Source organism: Littorina saxatilis, linkage group LG14 (assembly GCF_037325665.1).
Source record: "Littorina saxatilis isolate snail1 linkage group LG14, US_GU_Lsax_2.0, whole genome shotgun sequence".
In the NCBI taxonomy this organism is placed as follows: Eukaryota; Metazoa; Mollusca; class Gastropoda; order Littorinimorpha; family Littorinidae; genus Littorina; species Littorina saxatilis.
The window spans coordinates 37,482,234-37,503,325 of NC_090258.1; the positions used below are offsets into that span (position 1 = coordinate 37,482,234).

General features: G+C 45.7%; 1 protein-coding gene across 8 annotated transcripts in view; it reads right to left on the reverse strand.

Moving 5' to 3' along the window:
• The window catches only part of LOC138947709 (histone-lysine N-methyltransferase 2C-like), a 168,752-nt gene that overhangs the window by 4,344 nt on the left and 143,316 nt on the right, over window positions 1–21,092 (reverse strand). For all 8 annotated transcript variants that reach the window (XR_011449765.1, XM_070319248.1, XM_070319250.1 and 5 more), the window contains 9 exons: window positions 16,473–16,582; window positions 15,439–15,682; window positions 8,439–8,557; window positions 7,842–7,980; window positions 7,224–7,386; window positions 4,507–4,643; window positions 3,553–3,683; window positions 2,519–2,810; window positions 1,228–1,410 (listed from right to left, as the gene is read on the reverse strand). Coding sequence is in view for 7 of the 8 variants with exons in the window: in XM_070319248.1 (XP_070175349.1) it covers window positions 1,228–1,410; window positions 2,519–2,810; window positions 3,553–3,683; window positions 4,507–4,643; window positions 7,224–7,386; window positions 7,842–7,980; window positions 8,439–8,557; window positions 15,439–15,682; window positions 16,473–16,582 (1,518 nt within the window). In the remaining variant the exon portion in view is untranslated. The remainder of the gene's footprint in view (window positions 1–1,227; window positions 1,411–2,518; window positions 2,811–3,552; window positions 3,684–4,506; window positions 4,644–7,223; window positions 7,387–7,841; window positions 7,981–8,438; window positions 8,558–15,438; window positions 15,683–16,472; window positions 16,583–21,092) is intronic.

Sequence of the window (21,092 nt, forward strand, 5' to 3'; positions counted from 1 at the left end):
CTAATTTTTCATTCACCGATTTTGAGCAGGTGCTGGGGACAGTAGCAATAAGTTTCCATGCTCCATTATTCTTGTGGGTCAGAACAGGCACTGTGAAAATCAGAACTGTTTTGACCTTGGTAATCCAAGCACTTCTACCATTTTCAAAATGCTTCTGAGCTTAGAAAAGAGGAGTACAGGAGTATAAGCTTTGCTTGTTGTGCTCCATTGTTAAATTGATTGTGTGCAGCATTGCTATCTGTCATTTTCTGACAAAATTGTTTAAACCAACAGAGGAGTGCCTTCTGAAGTCTGAAACATTCTAATGAGCGGAGACTTCCAAACAAACAGCACCTGCTACTATCCATCAGAGATCGAAGTTTTGCCAAAGCAAGCAAAGGTTTGAACCCTTTGCCTCCTGCACAGAATCGCTGTGTCTTCTATTCAGTTCCCATGATATTTAACTGAACGAGCAAGGCTCACTCTCATCTGCTCAAGCCATGCCATACACGAAAGCGATTTTGCAGATGATTCATGAACGCATTATGGGATCTGAATACCGATTATCTAGCGGGCGATATTGCACACTCTGGAAGTTACTGCAGATCTGTTTACCCTAAACCCGAGGCAAGAGTACTTTCCCAAAAAGTTGAGTGTATTTTTCAAAAAGTTGGTGTACTTTGCAAGCAAAGCCATATGGGCTAGTGAAAATGTACGCGTGGGTGCAAACGTGTTTGTGTACGTAACTCCTTCCAATACAACAGGGATAAAACAATTTTATTTACCTGTCAGTTTATAGCATTATAACCAGTGTCTTCCAAACAGATTGATAATGAAAAGATGAAGTTTGTGAAATAACATCTGCGGTTGACAGTGGCAAGTTCATTTTTACAATCATCTCAGAAAACATTGCTTCAGCATGGACTACAGCCTTTTCTTCTGGCAGGATTTGCTTTGCGGGAATGAACTTCATAATTCCTCGCCCAAATCGTACTGGTAAACAGGTCTGTTACTGGGTTAAAGAAACACCTGCCATGAACAGTCTTCCCCAGTCTCTAGAACATAAAGCAGTCATCAACATCAGGCATCACACAAATTCTTCTTCTTCGTTTGCTCAGACAGGCACTCCTGTCCTCCCGACTAATGCCGCTGTCCATGGAAGTCTGGTAAGAGGGACAAACACGCTGACATTACACAACAAACAGATCAGACAACCCAACAACATCAACAACAACCGAGCCAACCCACCTCCTCTCCCTTAGGGATGCGGCGACTGGTGATGATGATGATCTTGCTCTCCTTCTCGAAGTGCACCACCTCTGCCGCACAGTTTGGGCTGCACGAGTGGTTGATGTAGCGAGCAGGGCCGCCCGCCATTGTGGCATCAATCACTGTGTCGTTGTCGATACGGAACATGTACACGCCACGGTTCTGTGAACACAGGGATGAGAGTAGGTTAGAGTCAAGTGACAGGGATGAGAGTAGGTTAGAGTCAAGTGACAGGGATGAGAGTAGGTTAGAGTCAAGTGACAGGGATGAGAGTAGGTTAGAGTCAAGTGACAGGGATGAGAGTAGGTTAGAGTCAAGTGACAGGGATGAGAGTAGGTTAGAGTCAAGTGACAGGGATGAGAGTAGGTTAGAGTCAAGTGACAGGAGTGAGAGTAGGTTAGAGTAAAGTGACCGGGATGAGAGTAGGTTAAAGTCAAGTGACAGGGATGAGAGTAGGTTAGAGTCAAGTGACAGGGATGAGAGTAGGTTAGAGTCAAGTGACAGGGATGAGAGTAGGTTAGAGTCAAGTGACAGGGATGAGAGTAGGTTAGAGTCAAGTGACAGGGATGAGAGTAGGTTAGAGTCAAGTGACAGGGATGAGAGTAGGTTAGAGTCAAGTGACAGGGATAAAGACACCAGCTATAAAGGCGGTCCTTGATTGAGCGTGGAGTGAACTTCACAAAGTCTTTTTACCGAAAACTCAGTGCTAAAGCTTCGTGCGGCCAGCTTCACGAAGTATACTTGGCGTAGTCGACTTCGCCTAGTTTAGGACAGGCTTAAACCAAGTCAAAATGTCTGTAATTCTTTAATCAATCTTGACCAGTGAGCCTTCCAAGCTGGTAGGAAACGGAACAAAGAAACCAATGCTGTTTTTATATGTTATACTCTTACTTTCTCCCAAGCGCAAGACAAATTCTTCTATGAAAATTGAAGCCAATAAAATTTGAGTTGAGTTGAGTTGAGTTGAAAATGTGAAGATTATCACAATGTTGTTGTTGTTGTTGTTGTTGCCAACTTAGTCATCCACTCTGTCATCAAACGGCAAGATTACGAGTTTGACCTCTTTCATCACTCTGTTATCCAAAGAGAAAAATTACGAATTCGACCACTTTCAATCCCCTCGGCATAAAGATGACCGTGCTATGTCTTCCGGGACCACTTCTGCTGTGAATCAATCATGTTTGAATGACATAAAATACAGAAGTCGTCAGACGACTAATCTGTTACAATGGCAAGATGACTAATCTATAACAATGACAGAAAATCTGACCTGGTTGTCGTATTCCATCTCCCGGCGGTTGGCGGTCTCGTTGCGGATGAGGTCCCCGATGTACTCGATCACCATGGTGTGTTTCTCCAGGTCTCTGGCCGCGTACAGGCCCAACCCCTGAATGCGAGATCTGCCGAGGTAGACGAGGTTCTTCCACTCTGTCTTGAGGCGCCGGTACTGCTGTGACTTGGAGTGCACGAACTGCTTCATGTAGGGCGAGTTGATGTTGCCTGTCACGCCTGTCACAGTGGACGGCAGAGACCGAGAGTTGCTCGAGTGCAGGGTGTGAGGCCTGCACAGAGAGAAGACATTTCATGTTACTACTACTGTATTGTAACTGCACAGTGTAATTCAATCCCTGTACACCTGCTCATATGGTTTTAGTGAAGCAGATGTGTAACTCACAACAAAATGTTTTTAATTTCAAATTGGTCTACTGTGAAAGACCATTTACAGTGAACTTAATCTGTCTCACTAGTTGTCTATTTAAAGCAATATCCACTGCGCTCTGGTTTTGCAGCTTATCACTTTGACTCCATCAGTGACACTGAGCAGGCTCAGTTCAAAGCTATTTAATAATAAAACTAAATTTGAAGACATTAATTTCAAAACATCTCGTTACTTTTCTCTATTGTTTTCCCTCCACTGACCTTGTAGCAGTCCAAATTACAAAGGAACTCCCATCAAAAAATATTACTTGCTATCTTGTCATAGAACAATGTGATACCAGCCTAGCTAAAGAAATCAGCCTATCTGTAAGCCATTCATTCCTTTGGATTCTGTAAGAGCAACTGAACAAATCAGCCTATTTCCAAGCAATCAAAATATTCTGCATTCTGTAAGAGCAACTGAACCAATCAGCCTGTCTCCAACCAATCAAAATATTCTGCATTCTGTAAGAGCAACTGAACAAATCAGTTTATTTCCAAGCAATCAAAATATTCTGCATTCTGTAACAGCAACTGAACAAATCAGCCTTTTCCCAAGCAATCAACATATCCTGTGTTGTGTAAGAGCCAAGGAGAAAGACATACCGTCTGAAGTGTGTGCGCAGCTTGGGTTCGGTGCGGGCACAGCCGGTGGGGTTGATGGCGGGGGGCATCTCAATCAGGGGAGAGCGGCCGAACTTGAAGTGGTAGTTGTGCAGGAGGTCGGCCCCTGGCAGCTGTAACATTGCCTACACGTTATACTCAGTTACTCATGCATCGTCATATTTGTTGATTTTCTATTGTGCTGCTTTGTGTAAATGTCTTGCATTCAAGTCGGCATAATATTGCCTTCACGTTATACACTCAGTTACTCATGCATTGTCATATCCGCTGCTTTCTAATTGTGCTGCTTTGTGTAAATGTCTTGCATTCAAGTCGGCATAACATCGCTTATATGTTTAAATCACTGTTATCGCAAACTTAAGTCAATAAGTGATCGCTGTGCAGTAGGTTCACCCCAGGCGACCGTTACATTGCCTTTTATGTTATACCGTGTTATATACCATCATACGGAATGTTTGTGTAGTACCTGAAGCTCGTATGTGCATTATTTTTGTCTTCAACAACATAACAACCAATAAATGCGTAATAACAATCAAAAGCAATAACTTCTTTCAATCTTGAAGTTATTGTTCTTGTCTCTGTAAATATTTGTATAGACACACCCTGTTTCAGTTAAAGAAAATGTGAATGGTTGGAGGAAAGAAATTCTTCTGTGTCAACAACACTTCCAAGCGTCTAACAAGCCAAATGACACACATGTGCCACACTTAGCCAGCTTAACAACTTGGCCCCAGGAAAAAACGAAACTACAGCCGAACATGTCTGCAACACCACCGAAGGGACCAACCAATATAGAAGGAAACCCGTCTGGGATCCCTGGGAGTGTTCTTTACGGGCAGATGGTCGTTTTTGAAAGGTGGTCGCAAGGGCAGGTTTGACTGTATAATGAAATTCAAGATACTAAGAAAGAAGGTGGTGGATGCTCAGCATACATACCGACTCGAGAATCCTGACGATGGCAGGCTCGTTGAGACCAAAGAGCTCCTCCATGCACATAAACTCTGGGAACATCTTCACCATGTCTGCGTTCTTTCGCATCTCCTTCAGCGGCCGGAAGATATTCATCCACACGTCTGTACACGTAAAGAAATTGGTCAGTTGCGTTCATACATGTGCAAAAAAGCATATCAATTGAAATATGGGCATGAAAGGTATTCACCAAAATGTTCTGTACTATGCAGTGGAAAGTGTGAAATTATGCTGACTCATGTACTCATTGTCTTGCTGTTTCAAGCAAAAACCACATATACACAACATAAACACATTTCTCTAATCTCATGCTTAACAATAAATCTCTCTTCCTCATACGAACCGGCACGGTTGGCCTAGTGGTAAGGCGTCAGCCCCGTGATCGGGAGGTCGTGGGTTCGAACCCCGGCCGGGTCATACCTAAGACTTTAAAATTGGCAATCTAGTGGCTGCTCCGCCAGGCGTCTTGCATTATGGGGTTAGTGCTAGGACTGGTTGGTCCGGTGTCAGAATAATGTGACTGGGTGAGACATGAAGCCTGTGCTGCGACTTATGTCTTGTGTGTGGCGCACGTTATATGTCAAAGCAGTACCGCCCTGATATGGCCCTTCGTGGTCGGCTGGGCGTTAAGCAAACAAACAAACAAATCTTCCTCATACGCACACCCGCATACACACACAATTCCACACACACTTAGGCACATACATTCAGCTGCTCAAGCTCACAAATGCACTCGCACACATACACACACAATTCCACACACACTTAGGCACATACATTCAGCTGCTCAAGCTCACAAATGCACTCGCACACATACACACACAATTCCACACACACTTAGGCACACACATTCAGCTGCTCAAGCTCACAAATGCACTCGCACACATACACACACAATTCCACACACACTTAGGCACATACATTCAGCTGCTCAAGCTCACAAATGCACTCGCACACATACACACACAATTCCACACACACTTAGGCACATACATTCAGCTGCTCAAGCTCACAAATGCACTCGCACACATACACACACAATTCCACACACACTTAGGCACATACATTCAGCTGCTCAAGCTCACAAATGCACTCGCACACATACACACACAATTCCACACACACTTAGGCACATACATTCAGCTGCTCAAGCTCACAAATGCACTCGCACACATACACACACAATTCCACACACACTTAGGCACATACATTCAGCTGCTCAAGCTCACAAATGCACTCGCACACATACACACACAATTCCACACACACTTAGGCACATACATTCAGCTGCTCAAGCTCACAAATGCACTCGCACACATACACACACAATTCCACACACACTTAGGCACATACATTCAGCTGCTCAAGCTCACAAATGCACTCGCACACATACACACACAATTCCACACACACTTAGGCACATACATTCAGCTGCTCAAGCTCACAAATGCACTCGCACACATACACACACAATTCCACACCCACTTAGGCACACACATTCAGCTGCTCAAGCTCACAAATGCACTCGCACACATACACACACAATTCCACACACACTTAGGCACATACATTCAGCTGCTCAAGCTCACAAATGCACTCGCACACATACACACACAATTCCACACACACTTAGGCACATACATTCAGCTGCTCAAGCTCACAAATGCACTCGCACACATACACACACAATTCCACACACACTTAGGCACATACATTCAGCTGCTCAAGCTCACAAATGCACTCGCACACATACACACACAATTCCACACCCACTTAGGCACACACATTCAGCTGCTCAAGCTCACAAATGCACTCGCACACATACACACACAATTCCACACACACTTAGGCACATACATTCAGCTGCTCAAGCTCACAAATGCACTCGCACACATACACACACAATTCCACACACACTTAGGCACATACATTCAGCTGCTCAAGCTCACAAATGCACTCGCACACATACACACACAATTCCACACACACTTAGGCACATACATTCAGCTGCTCAAGCTCACAAATGCACTCGCACACATACACACACAATTCCACACACACTTAGGCACATACATTCAGCTGCTCAAGCTCACAAATGCACTCGCACACATACACACACAATTCCACACCCACTTAGGCACACACATTCAGCTGCTCAAGCTCACAAATGCACTCGCACACATACACACACAATTCCACACACACTTAGGCACACACATTCAGCTGCTCAAGCTCACAAATGCACTCGCACACATACACACACAATTCCACACACACTTAGGCACACACATTCAGCTGCTCAAGCTCACAAATGCACTCGCACACATACGCACACAATTCCACACACACTTAGGCACACACATTCAGCTGCTCAAGCTCACAAATGCACTCGCACACATACACACACAATTCCACACACACTTAGGCACACACATTCAGCTGCTCAAGCTCACAAATGCACTCGCACACATACACACACAATTCCACACCCACTTAGGCACACACATTCAGCTGCTCAAGCTCACAAATGCACTCGCACACATACACACACAATTCCACACACACTTAGGCACATACATTCAGCTGCTCAAGCTCACAAATGCACTCGCACACATACACACACTCTCCTCTCCATCTCGCCTACCCCACCCCCACCACAACCATGAAAAGCAAAACACTCTGACCTTTAGCGGAGGTGTCCCTGTATGTGACGTCCGGGTGGCCCTCCTCTTGTACACAGATGACGAACTCGGGCGCCCCCTGGTTCTCCGTGATGCTGCACAGGTAACGACACCTCTTGTACAGCACGCGGTGGCTCCAGTAGAACCGCGTCGTACGGAAACCAACCTGCAAATCACAACGTTGACAATCATCATACACAAACCTGCAGATCCTAAAGTTAATAATCAACACACACCACCAAGAAAAGGTCATATGGGGTAGATGAAAGAAGAAAAGAATATTGTTGACTTGCAAATATAAACTATGAATCAAGTCTCTTTCTGTCAAGTTTCAACTGAGAGAAAGAGTGTTTCATTGGCTGCTTAGAAGAAGAAGAAGAAGAAGAAGAAGAAGAAGAAGAAGAAGAAGAAGACAAAGAAGAAGAAGAAGAAGAAAAAGGCAGAGAGCTAAAGTCTCAAACACAGACACACACTATTTGTCTAAAAATATCATCAAAATCACACAGCAAGTGGCAGACTCATTATCACATCACATGTAAAGTGAAAAGCTACAATCAATCTTGGTAGACTCAGCTCCAGACACCACATGTTTATCACAAGACTTTCCCCCTGCATACTCACAGGGTAGATGAACTCCCTGGTGTTAAACTTGTTGGTCTGTATCTGGTGGGGCAGCAGCTGACCGATGGCGTGCAGGATGAGGGAGCCGATACGCAGCACAAAGTGTCCGTCGTCTGGGTGAATCAGGCTGACTACGATGCTACAACCAGACAGAACATGACCGCTTTGTCAGCAATGCTTTATGGGCTGACTACGATGCTACAAGCACACAGAACATGACCCCTTTATCAGCAATGCTTTATGAGGATTACGTCCACACACTGCTATGGCCTGTGACCAGTGTGTGTGCAGAGCTTGACAAAGTCTACTTCAACGCAAATACTTTACAGTGACAGGAGAAAGGAAAATGAACAGAGCTATCCTCCTCCCTCACTGTCTATTGGTTTGTCTGTCTGTCACACACATGCTACACTTTCTCTCTCAGGCAAGAATACACACACACACACACACACATTCTATCTCTCACAAACCCTCACACTCTCTCCCTCACACACACACACACACACACACACACACACACACACACACACACACACACACACACACACACACACACACTCTCTCTCTCTCTCCCAAACACAGCACATTGAGTCTTACTTGGCCACTTGTTTCTCCTCATCCCTGTTGATGTAGACTCGACGCCTCACTTCTATGGATGACATCTCAGCGTCAGCGTAGGGTTTGGCCGCACTGTTGTGGTTGCCACAGATAATGGTCTGAAACAGCCAACACCATCAGTAATGTACACAACAAGTAAATTCACCTGACAACGCCTTTTCGCCAAGCTTTAGTGGCAACTTTTCTATCACATTGTCTGATAGTCCCAATAAAGACGCTTCAGTAGAGAACTTTTCATCACTGAGGACCACACCTTTCTGCCAATTCTTCCATAAAGTTTGCCATTATTTACTGCAGGTGCTGCCGCTTTGCTTGCTGCGCGTGAAGTGATCAGCCTTGCAATGCCGTCACAGATGCCGAGCCCATTTCCAGCCAGACTGCATAGCCATATATCACCTTGCCAACAACCATTGTTATCGCACACCTATTCTTTCTCAGACTCCCCTATCTCTCTCTCTCTCTCTCTCTCTCTCTCTCTCTCTCTCTCTCTGATACCCACGGCATTTAACCAACCCCCCTCCCCACCCCACCCAACCCCCCTCATGCACCTTCACTGTCTAAACTCAGGGTGACCCTTCTACGCTAACACTCACCTTCCAACCAAGCATTCTATGCTAACACTCACCTTCAAACCAAGCATTTGTTATGAGTTTGAAACTTTACAAACTACCTGTACTTCTCTTCTCTATAACTCTGCTTTGGGAAACACTCTTGTTCACTGTATCAGTGATACTCTGAGATGTGTCCCTAAGGTGTTGAATTAAAGTACAGGTGTGCCGTCACTTGTAATTCATTTCTACTTTTGATCTTGCTGATGTAGTCAGGTAGTCAGTCATTTGTTGTCAATACTGTAACTATTCTTGCTAGTTTCAAGGATAAACACAGTGCTGTTTTGGGCAGATAGTTCCAGTGATGTTCTTGGTAACATACAAATCAAACCCTTTCTTGTTAATTTTAAGGATCAACACAGTGCTGTTTTGAGCAGAAAAGTACTACTAAGTTTTATTTTGAACAGAGTGAGCAAAACCAAACCATACCATGAAATCGAAAATTTTATTGTAAATTTTCATTTAATAAATATACCTACCCGAATCACATGTAGCATTGACACAATCGGAGATGCTAGGTTCTGTACAGGCTAACCGTCTAAGGGAAGCAACCCCAACCACAAAAGTGTAAACGTAGCCATGGTAATGCCCATACACCCGGGGAGTTACCTCCCCTCGTGCATGCCACGTCACCACTGCTACTGAACACGTGGTTCCTATCATTCGACCTAAAGAATAAATTCTCCAAATCAAAAGCGGGGTTGGCGGGAGGGAATATACTATGTGATTCGGGTAGGTATATTTATTAAATGAAAATTTACAATAAAATTTTCGATTAAATTACATATTCCTACTCCGAATCACATGTAGCAGATTGCAACAACAAGGCGGTGGGAAAGAAAAATCCAACTCACTCAAAAAACCTTGCCGAAAACCTGGACCGCTGCCAAAGAATCAGGGCGGTCCCAGTGGGAAAGAAAATCTAACCCACTCAAAAAGCCCTTGGCAGGGCTGGCCCACTGCCAACAGGCAGTGAGGGAACCGAGGAAAGTCCTGATTGACAGCCGAGAAGTATCTCAGGCAAAAGCGTAAGAGACAACCTCAGAGATCCAGAAAGCTGTGCTCAGCACTTCTTCCAATCTCCTAGCCGTAAAAAACAGCACAGGAATAGACCCAAGCCTTGGATTAATAACCCTGGCGAGCCAAGGGAAAGACAAGCTTCCCCCCCCCCCTTTTATTGGAAGGAAATGCTAATGTCCTGAGAAGATCCGTGCGTAAGGTTGTCCCCTCAACTGAGAAGGACGAACCCCCGCGGTGACCTTAAGACAACCATGCCAAAGTCTGCAAACCTTGGGATGTAGTAAAGCCCAAAAGGCTTGTGAGAAAGAAGTCAGCTCAAAATAAGAGTGACCAATCCCCACGAAAGAGCGAGAGAGAGACATCCAAGCACTACGTACCAGAGTCCACCTCGAAGAGAAAACTCACAATAGAAGGTCGCCAGTCATCCCCTACCAGTCCCTGCGAACGCAGGGAGAGAGGTAGCACCCGACAGCAGCCACTTACGACTGTGCGTAAGCTACCGGAAGTGAGGACTCACGGTGGTCAAAACCGATGTGACTGGCAACCATAAACAAAATGGCTAAAAGCCAGAATGTTCCCAAAACAGTCTGCTTGAAGGTAATCGAGAGTGAATCAAAAACCTAAAGCAGAAAACCAAGACTGGTAAACGTAAACCGTGAAGCCAGCCAGCCATAAGACTCCCGAAACCAGAGTTCTCAGGGAAAAAAACAGGCAGTTAACTTCCTAGCCAAATCAAGAGCCTACCTGAGTTTGGCCAGAAACCCAGAGCGCGTCTGTCCCTGTCTGAAGACAGAGTCCAACGCGGAGAAAAACGGACAACGGCCCTAGACAAAGTTGCCTTTTGTAGCCGGGCGACTGTAAGGAAACCCGACCCAACGGACGTCATCCGGACTCGCCTCATACTAAGATGAGGAAGAAGAGAGGAAAGGCCCAAGACTGAAGTCACAGGAACCAAACCTTAGCTAAACCTCTGCCCGAAGGAGAAGAGTAGCCAAAACCTGAGAGAGAGGAGGAAAGCCACAAAGAACTACTCCTCAAACATCCATTGTCCAAGACAATGCCCCCTCAGGAAAATCTGAATGTTACCTCCGAGGCCAACTCAAGCGTACCTTAAGTTTGGACGAAACACCAGAACGCGTCTGATCACTAGAGAAAGACATAGTCCGACTCGATGAAAGACAACAAGGACCAAAGTCCAAACGTTTGTGGCCAAACAGGGGTAACCTGAATCCAGAGAACCCCACCCAAACGAAAATCGTCCTATCCAATCTCTTAAAAAGAGAGAACAAAGGAAAGAAAAGACGAAGTCCGAAGCCACAAGAAACGGGAAGGCAACAACCACCATCGCCGCAACGTGGAATGGCTGTTGCCCAGCCAAGGCTGCCTATAGGCTGCCAGCTTAGCTTAACCAGAGGAATGAGCATGCTTCTGCTAAGCATGTTTCTGAGTATGCTAGCCTTACCTTCCTTCAACCCTTGTAAAGCAGTCAGAGACCTGCTGATCTCTACTCGACTGAAACTCTACTGCAGGCAAAGTTTAAGCGACTCTCTTTGACTGTTCAGGGAACTGAGAATGCGAAAGAAACGAGTCCCTCCGACACCCGCCGTACGAGCGTAGTGAAGGAAGGGCAGCCTCATCTGCTCCATGCTCACCCTAGCAAGGGCTGGCCAACAGAGTAGAGAAAGGAGGCAAGTTCCAAAGGCTGAATAAGCAAGAAGGAACAGAAGGTGAAGCCCGTGTAGCCGAGGCCAGTCAAGGCTGAGCATGTTCCGGAACTGAACCATAGTAGAAACAGCGGCAGAACCAAAACACTAGAGATACCACTTTCGGGAGGAGATGGCCTAGCCAAAACCTGCAAACCGTGGTACCTACAAAAGGTGACTAAGGAACCGGAAGTAGGAAAACATCCTATCTTCACGGAACGGAAGTCCGACATCGACAACAAAGTCAACCAACAAGGAAGCCACCAATGTCGATGCACCCAACGGGAAATCCTGAGCCGAAGCTCCGAGCTTCGACGGAAATCCAGAACGTGTTCGATTGCTGACCAAAGACTGAAAACCAGAATAGCTCAGCTACGAACGCAACCGAAGTCACAGTTGCTGGTGGTAAACTGATGAATGAGATGACCGGAAACCGGAAAACCATCCAACCGGAAAAAGACCTGACTCATCCCCCTAATGACGGTCGTGAATAGGGGAAACGTCCAGGGCCACCCGAACTGAATAGGCAGTAAACTCAACACCCAACAGGTAAAGTGAAGACTGCCCCGGCTGAGGCTGAAAGCCTAAATGCCCGTAGGCCAGCCGCTGTTCCTCACCCACCGACCTCCGGAGGAGTGTCAGGAAGAGGAGAAGTGTATCCGAACAGAGCCGGAAATGCAGCAGACAAAACCGCAAAAAACGGAAGCGAAAGTTGCATAGAGTAGACTGAGGCCGGAAGCCCAAACGCCCGTAGGCCAGTCCTCTGTCAACTCCAGTCAAAACCGCAAAGTGTACTTGAAATGGAGGACTTATGCTTCCAGTAAAACCGGAAACGCCACGCCGACAACGGCTGCTGCCCTGTGAAACACAAATGCCCACGACGGAACAAGAGTGAGACAGAACAGAAGAGGACTGGGGCCGGAACCCGAACGCCCGTAGGCCAGTCCTCGATCAACCCCAGACAAGCCACAACGTGCGCTTGTGATGGAGAACCTATGCTTCCAGACAGGAAGTGTAGGAGGCCGAAGCCCCGTCCGGGAAAAAACTTCGACGTGACCTCTGCCGCAGCTAAGAGGACAGCGTTAAGCCTTTTTCCCGATAACCAGCACGTGTGGAATCGCTGACGACAGACTGAATGTCCGACACAACCAGCGAAAAAACCGAAGTCCACGTACTGGTGGAAGGCCGGTGAAACGGCATAACCGGAAAACCGGAAATCCGTCCCCCCCCCGACGTCGTCCTAACTCATGCCTTGACCAGGCTAAGAGAGAGAAGACGGCAAGTCTGCAGCCGCCGGCACCGGAACGGCAGTCGACGCGACAACCGAAGGTTGAAACGCTGACTACATCGGCCAGGGCTAAGACAACACCTGCCCGAAGGGCTGGCGTTGCTCCTCAGCTACCGACATCCTGAAGGAAGTGGAAGCGAAAGGAGCAGTAAATCCGGGCGGAGCCGGAAAGCACCAGACGAGACCGCGAAAAGCGGAAGCGCCGAATGCGAGGACGGAGGCCGGAAGCCCGAATGCCCTAAAGGCAACGTCCGGTCAACCCCGGAAACGACCACAGCGGGTGCGTACGTCAGAGGACCTATGCTTCCAGCGAGTGCCGGAAGCGCAGCGCCAGAAACGGCTACCGCCATTGCTCCGCCACACAATGGTCTTCGAGGAAGCCAGGGTGTGACTGAACAGAGGACGAATGCCCGGGGGGCAACGTCCGGTCAACCCCGGAAACGACCACAGCGGGTGCGTACGTCAGAGGACCTATGCTTCCAGCGAGTGCCGGAAGCGCAGCGCCGGAAACGGCTACCGCCACTGCTCCGCCACACAATGGTCTTCGAGGAAGCCAGGGTGCGACTGAACAGAGGACGAATGCCCGGTGGGCAACGTCCGGTCAACCCCGGAAACGACCACAGCGGGTGCGCACATCGGGGGACCTGGTCAACCCCGGAAACGACCACAGCGGGTGCGTACATCGGGGGACCTATGCTTCCGGCGAGTGCCGGAAGCGCAGCAGTCGGAAACGGCTAGACAACTCCGGAAACGACCCCAGCGGGTGCGTACGTCGGAGAAGTAGCCGGAACCAACTGCCGCCATTGCTCAGCCACACAATGGTCTTCAGTGAAGCCAGGGTGCGACTGAACAGGGGTTTGCGGGTCGTGAACCCGCCGAAAAGAGCTGTGTCCCAGCAGGGACTGTCCGACGGCCTCACGAGGGCCTGTGGACCAGCTCGACTTACTTGAATCGCCAACCACAGCGGTAGAAGACGAAGAAGCAAAACATCCGCCCTAGACAACGTCTCGGCCGGAAGCGTCAAAGAAGCCAACAAGGTGACGTCGCCCACAGACAGCGGGACCAACGGAAGACGCAGGCTTGGCACGCGACAATTTCTTCACAAAGATAACGCAGACACCTGCAACACCTGATCTGCTAACGGCAGAGAAGGCGAGGAGAAGAAACAGGACGTACAACAGTATATGACTGCCCCACAAAGTGTTTGTTCGAGGCAGAAAGAGTAACGAACAAAACATAAAAAACATGTTAAATCCGAAACCACGACAAGTCCTACGGACTGGTAGATACCTGCTAAAGCCTAGCCAAGTAAACCACTGTCAGCGACGCTGATACACAAAATGGCGGCCAAGCGATAAGTTACTGGACAAAATTTAGAAGTCCAAAACGGACGAAAATTAAGCAATAACAAAAATTCCTGTCAAAGAAATGACGAAATATGAAATGGCTTACCAACTAACAAAGCAGAAGGCAAAAACGCAGGTAAAGTAAGGAGAACCTCACCATAACATAGGCCTAGCCACATAAATAAGCTGTCAGGAAAGCTGAGCAACCGAACGTGGCGGCCACAAGATAAGTTACTGAAACGCATTTAGGAGTCCAAACGGACAAAAAAAGTCAGCAACTATAGGTAAATTCCTGTCAAACTAAAGACAAGAAGGAACAAGCTTACCAGCTAAACAAAGCAGAAAGCAAGTAAGAAGGTAAAATTACGTTTACCTCCAAAATATATGGCCTAGCCACAAAAATCTGTCAACTCATGCTGACAACAAAAATGGCGGCCAACAGTAGTCACTGAAATATCACAGGTCCAAACACGGACGAAAATCAGCAACTACCACAAATTTCCTGTCAAAATAATGACCAAAATGGAAAGAGCTCACCAACTACGAAGCAGGAGGCAAGATAGACGGTAACGTGGCCGGTGGGTGTCAAAACAACACCAACAGCGCAGCCACAGGGGAGCCCAAAAAATACAACAACCTGCTCCCTCGAAAGCTGTAAGGTCGAATGGTAGGAACCACGTGTTCAGTAGCAGTGGTGACGTGGCATGCACGAGGGGAGGTAACTCCCCGGGTGTATGGGCATTACCATGGCTACGTTTACACTTTTGTGGTTGGGGTTGCTTCCCTTAGACGGTTAGCCTGTACAGAACCTAGCATCTCCGATTGTGTCAATGCTACATGTGATTCGGAGTAGGAATATGTAATTTAATGTGTAATTCATTGATATGTGTGTGATTGCACTGCAAATAATGTTATGTCGTTGTATTTTCTTCCAATGATTGTACAGTGCTTTGAGTGGGATTAAATCCTGGATACATGCGCTTTAGAAATATAATGCATTATTTTTATTATTACCTTATCCTGGAAGAAGATGCAGCCCTTCAACCGAGCGCAAGGCAGGTGGTAGCTGTTGGCGCAGCGTGTTTTAAAACAGCTGAGCGTGGCTCCCATTTTGCGACACGTGACGCACTCTGTGGCCATGCCGCGACTGAAAGCGGCGTCGACGTTCATGAGCGCACCGTTACACGTCTCGTAGACTTCGTAGGACCACAGGGCGCAGTTGAGGTGAACCCATTTGTCCACATCCATGTTCAGCAGTCTGAAACGCACAAAGCAAATTAAATTGAATGTTAAAACAAAGAGAAAACACAACAGCAACCAGTTTCGGTATATTCTCCATCATGGTTACGGTGGGGAAGTAGCTCAGTCGGTGCAGTGCTGGCTTCAAAACTCGTTGCTATCGGCGAGGGATCTATTTCTCAGAGTCAACTTTGTGCAGACTCTCCTCGGTGTCCGAACACCCCCGTGTGCACGCATGCGCACGATAAAGAACCCAAGTTCACAGCGAAAGTCTCAGGGCTTGGAAACATGAATACACGCATGCAGGAAAATAAAAAAGGGTAGCGCAGTATACTGTATGGCAGCTCGCTTTCCCGAATATCCATGAGGGTAACCTCCCATGACTATATTCTTCTTCTTCTGCGTTCGTGGGCTGAAACTCCCACGTACACTTGTGTTTTTGCACGAGTGTATTTTTACGTGTATGACTGTTTTTACCCCGCCATTTAGGCAGCCATACGCCGCTTTCGGAGGAAGCATGCTGAGAATGTTGTGTTTCTATGACCCACCGAACTCTGACATGGATTACAGGATCTTTTCCATACGCACTTGGTCTTGTGTTTGCGTGCACACAGGAAGAGGGATAAGGCACTAGCAGGTCTGCACATAAGTTGACCTGGGAGATCGGAAAAATCTCCATCTTAACCCCCCAGGCGCAGCCGGGATTCGAACCCATGACCTTCCGCTTTGGAGGCTGGTGTCTTACCACCAAGCCATTGCGCCTGTCACATGACTGTATGAAATCTTATCTTATCTTATCTTATCCTTACCTGCTTGGCCCATCAGGCTCTCCATCACCCACATGGTGACACAGGGAGCAGACCCGCGCGTCATCGGGCAAGCTGGCCGGGTGAAGCACCATCCCCAGTGACTCCCACAGCTGAAAGAAGCGAACAGGTTATTCCAGTCCAAGCATGAAGTAACATACAGCAACACTTTCTTTACTTTCTTTCTTTATTTGGTGTTTAACGTCGTTTTCAACCATTCAAGGTTATATTGCGACGGAGGGAAGGGGGGAGATGGGATAGAGCCACAATTGTTTTTTGGTCACAAAAGCACTAATCAAAAATTTGCTCCAGGAGCTTGCAACGTAGTACACTATATTACCTTACTGGGAGAATGCAAGTTTCCAGTACAAAGGACTTAACATTTCTTACATACTGCTTGACTAAAATCTTTACAAACATTGACTATATTCTATACAAGAAACACTTAACAAGGGTAAAAGGAGAAACAGAATCCGTTAGTCGCCTCTTACGACATGCTGGGGAGCATCGGGTAAATTCTTCCCCCTAACCCGCGGGGGGATATAGCAACACAACATCAAAGAAAATAAATGGTATTTGTATTTACACCCCCGGTATAGGGGTGTGTATAGGTTTCGCTCGATGTGTTTGTGTGTTTGTGTGTTTGTGTGTTTGTGTTCGCATATAGATCTCAAGAATGAACGGACCGATCGTCACCAAACTTGGTGAACAGGTTCTATACATTCCTGAGACGGTCCTTACAAAAACTGGGACCAGTCAAACACACGGTTAGGGAGTTATTGGTGGATTAAGATTCTACAAGGACTTAGAGAGAAACATATTCATGGTCAAAGGGAAATAACCTTCTCAGTTGGTGGCAGTGAGAATGGGTGCAGTGAGAATGGTTATTTCCCTTTGACCAACGGGGGTGTTTTTCCTACCTCGAAGGAATTTCTTGTTATTTATTTGTGTTCATCGTGTACATGACTTTGTATTTGTTTCAGACCTGTTTACCCTAAACCCGAGGCAAGAGTACTTTCCCAAAAAGTTGAGTGTATTTTTCAAAAAGTTGGTGTACTTTGCAAGCAAAGCCATATGGGGTAGGAAAAATGTACGCGTGGGTGCAAACGTGTTTGTGTAAGAATAGCATGTCTTGTGAACACCTTCAGAATTTAACTCCTTCCAATACAACAGGAATAAAACAATTTTATTTACCTGTCAGTTTATAGCATTATAACCAGTGTCTTCCAAACAGATTGATAATGAAAAGATGAAGTTCGTGAAATAACATCTGCGGTTGACAGTGGCAAGTTCATTTTTACAATCATCTCAGAAAACATTGCTTCAGCACGGACTACAGCCTTTTCTTCTGGCAGGATTTGCTTTGCGGGAATGAACTTCATAATTCCTTGGCAGCTTTCAGCGGATTTCTTTGCAGCAATCTTGTCCAGTTGAGTTTTAGAACTGCAGTGTCGTTCGATGTCATATTTCCCAGCATGGGCAACGGAGAAATCTGATTTACAATACTGGCAGTGTGCATAACTTTTTCCCATAGTAGACTCCACAATTCCTGGCCCTTTCTTATATTTCTCCAAGAAAATCTGCTGCTTCTGCTGTTTAGACTTGGTACAGTCATCCGAAACTGGCACATTTTTCCGCTTCATTTTGCCACGATTGTCCAGACGATCGCACGTGCCAACAACTGAACAAGGTTTCCACAGCTGAAGACTCGCTGTCATGGTTATCTCTCTTCGACCGAAACCGGTATCAGTTGTACCATTCTGTAATCAGCACACCAACACCGGAAAACGTATTCTAGACTTTTTCTTAGGCGTATTTTGTGCGTGTGTCGCGTATTTGCGTACCGATAATAATTTGGCGTACAAAATACGCCCAAATCGTACTGGTGAACAGGTCTGTTGTTTACAGATTTGTTGATTTTGTATTCGTTTTTGTTTTGTTTTGTGTAAGGCGCTTAGAACTATGTTAAGATTTGCGTCATATAAATACCCTTATTATTATTATTATTATTATGACCATTAGAGATCACACAATACTTCACAAAAACACTTCATACCATGACTTTGTACTATCAGCACTGGTTGTCAAACGAACGACATCATAAAAAAAAAGAAATTAGACTAAACAAAGGAATAATGAGAAAACTACTGGACTGTCAACAATAACGTTTATCAGTACAATTACTCTTTGTCAAGGCAACCTTTCTTTCATTTACACATTATCATCCAACCAAACATATCACCCTGAACATTTCAGACGTCACTAGAGTGTTACAATCTACAAAACTCAACCATATGAAAAATATTATCCACATATTTTTGTAGGCTAAGTGCATATGGATCATCTGCAGGTATCACAACGAAAATTTATGGAAATACAGAAACAAAGACAAGTAACACTCAAAAACAAATAAATTTTTTTCAAAAGAAGAACAAGAGGTGAAGCCTTCAAGGCTCACGTAAGAAATCGACAAACAGTAACACAAACTCAATCACTCCGTCACACATACACACACACAGTAATCATAGGTGACACGGTGCAAGAGTGCGAGACACTAGATCTAGATCTGTCTGTCTGTACGGCCTACTTACTGGGACACGACTGCCAGATGAACAGATCGACACTGCGCTTTCGACAGCGCTTCCTCGCGCAGACACTGGAAACACGCTGTGCAGATTAACCAGTGTAGGAAATCTCCTTTGGTATCTTCCTTATCTATTTTTCTGGAGCTACGAAACCGAACAATGTGAAATCGTCTTCTCCGATCGGCGCCTGAACTGCAGCTCGGTGATAACTGTATCTATACCACAATCCTTCACGCGATCTGACCTAACCTTGACCCCTGACCTGGTCTACATACCACACACGACACAAACCAGTAACCTGTTTTTACCCCCCCAAAACCCCCCACCACCTGTTTTCTTTGGATACACACTTTAACTACATACGTGCCGACAAAATGTTGATTATTGCTTCAATACTTTGAAGCTGTTGCTTGAATAACAAGAAGAGCAAACGCTCGATCGAGTCACTTTCGCAGTTCTGAATATTATATGAGGCATCAGATGGACAGGAAGAAATTGCTATTCACAACACAATGAGTCACGTTCACATAAAATTTGAGCCCGGTCACTTTTATAGTTTCCGAGAAAAGCCCAACGTTAAGTTGTGTGTTGCCAAACAGAAAAGGCTAGTTATCTCCCTTGTTTTTCTGATAACGTTCGTAAAAGGCTACAGATGTAAATACTTTGATGTAAAGAATAATCCTACAAAGTTTCAATCACATCCGATGAACTTTGTCAAAGATATAAAATGTCTAATTTTTCCTTTGACGCTGACCTGTGACCTTGAAAAAGGTCAAAGGTCAACGAAACCATCGTTAAAGTGTAGAGGTCATTGGAGGTCACGACTAAACAAAATATGAGCCCGATCGCTTTGATAGTTTCCGAGAAAGATATAAAATGTCTAATTTTTCCTTTGACGCTGACCTGTGACCTTGAAAAAGGTCAAAGGTCAACGAAACCATCGTTAAAGTGTAGAGGTCATTGGAGGTCACGACTAAACAAAATATGAGCCCGATCGCTTTGATAGTTTCCGAGAAAAGTCCAACGTTAAGGTGGTGTCTACGGACGGCCGGCCAGCCGGCCGGCCGGACAGACTAACACTGACCGATTACATAGAGTCACTTTTTCTCAAGTGACTCAATAACCAGGTAAAATTAGTATTTCGGTGTTCAGTCAAATGTTAAAGTTTCTACCACAGACATACATACATACATACATACATACGCACGCACGCACGCACGCACAGACAGACAAAAGTTAGCACCGCATAGGCTACACTTACGTGAGCCAAAAAAGTGTCAAGAATCAATCAAAATACTTTAACCGAAAGATGAACAAAACAAGCAATATACAACATAACGGTGAGTTATTATGGTTCAACAACTGAAACAAACATGAAAGGAAAATTGCAAACCTGAGAGTCTAGCGAAATTTCAATTTCATTCTGTGAAGAAATCAGAACGACTTGCTTACTAGCGTGTCAAACTACAGGAGTGTAAATCTAACAGGTTTTCCTTCCCCTAAAATTATAGGCGAATAGTGAAAAACAAAACCTAAAATGGAAAATTTCCTAAATAAATTATCATTTAATTAATATACTTACCCGAATCACATTAGCATTGAGTCACCTGAGATGCTTATCACTGAAAAACGCTTACCCGGCTAAAGAATTTAAAGGGAAGCAACCCCATCACCAAAACGAAAGTGAAAGTAGCTTTGGTAATGGGCCAGTACACCGGGAGTTACCTCCCATACGGGTGTATGCCACGTCACTTCCTCTAGGAACACGTGCCTATTATCATACGGCTTTAAAAAATCTTAAAACCATAAGCGGGGCAGGTGGGAGGGAATACAGTATGTGATTCGGGTAAGTATATTAATTAAATGATAATTTATTTAGGAAATTTTCCATTTAATATCATATTCTTACTCCGAATCACATTAGCAGATAACATCAACAAGGCGGTGGGCTAGAAATGAATCAAAACTCACCATCAAGTTCTGGACAGGAACTGGCCTGCTGCTATGAGCGCTGGAAGGCCTCTGGAGCCATCCTGTC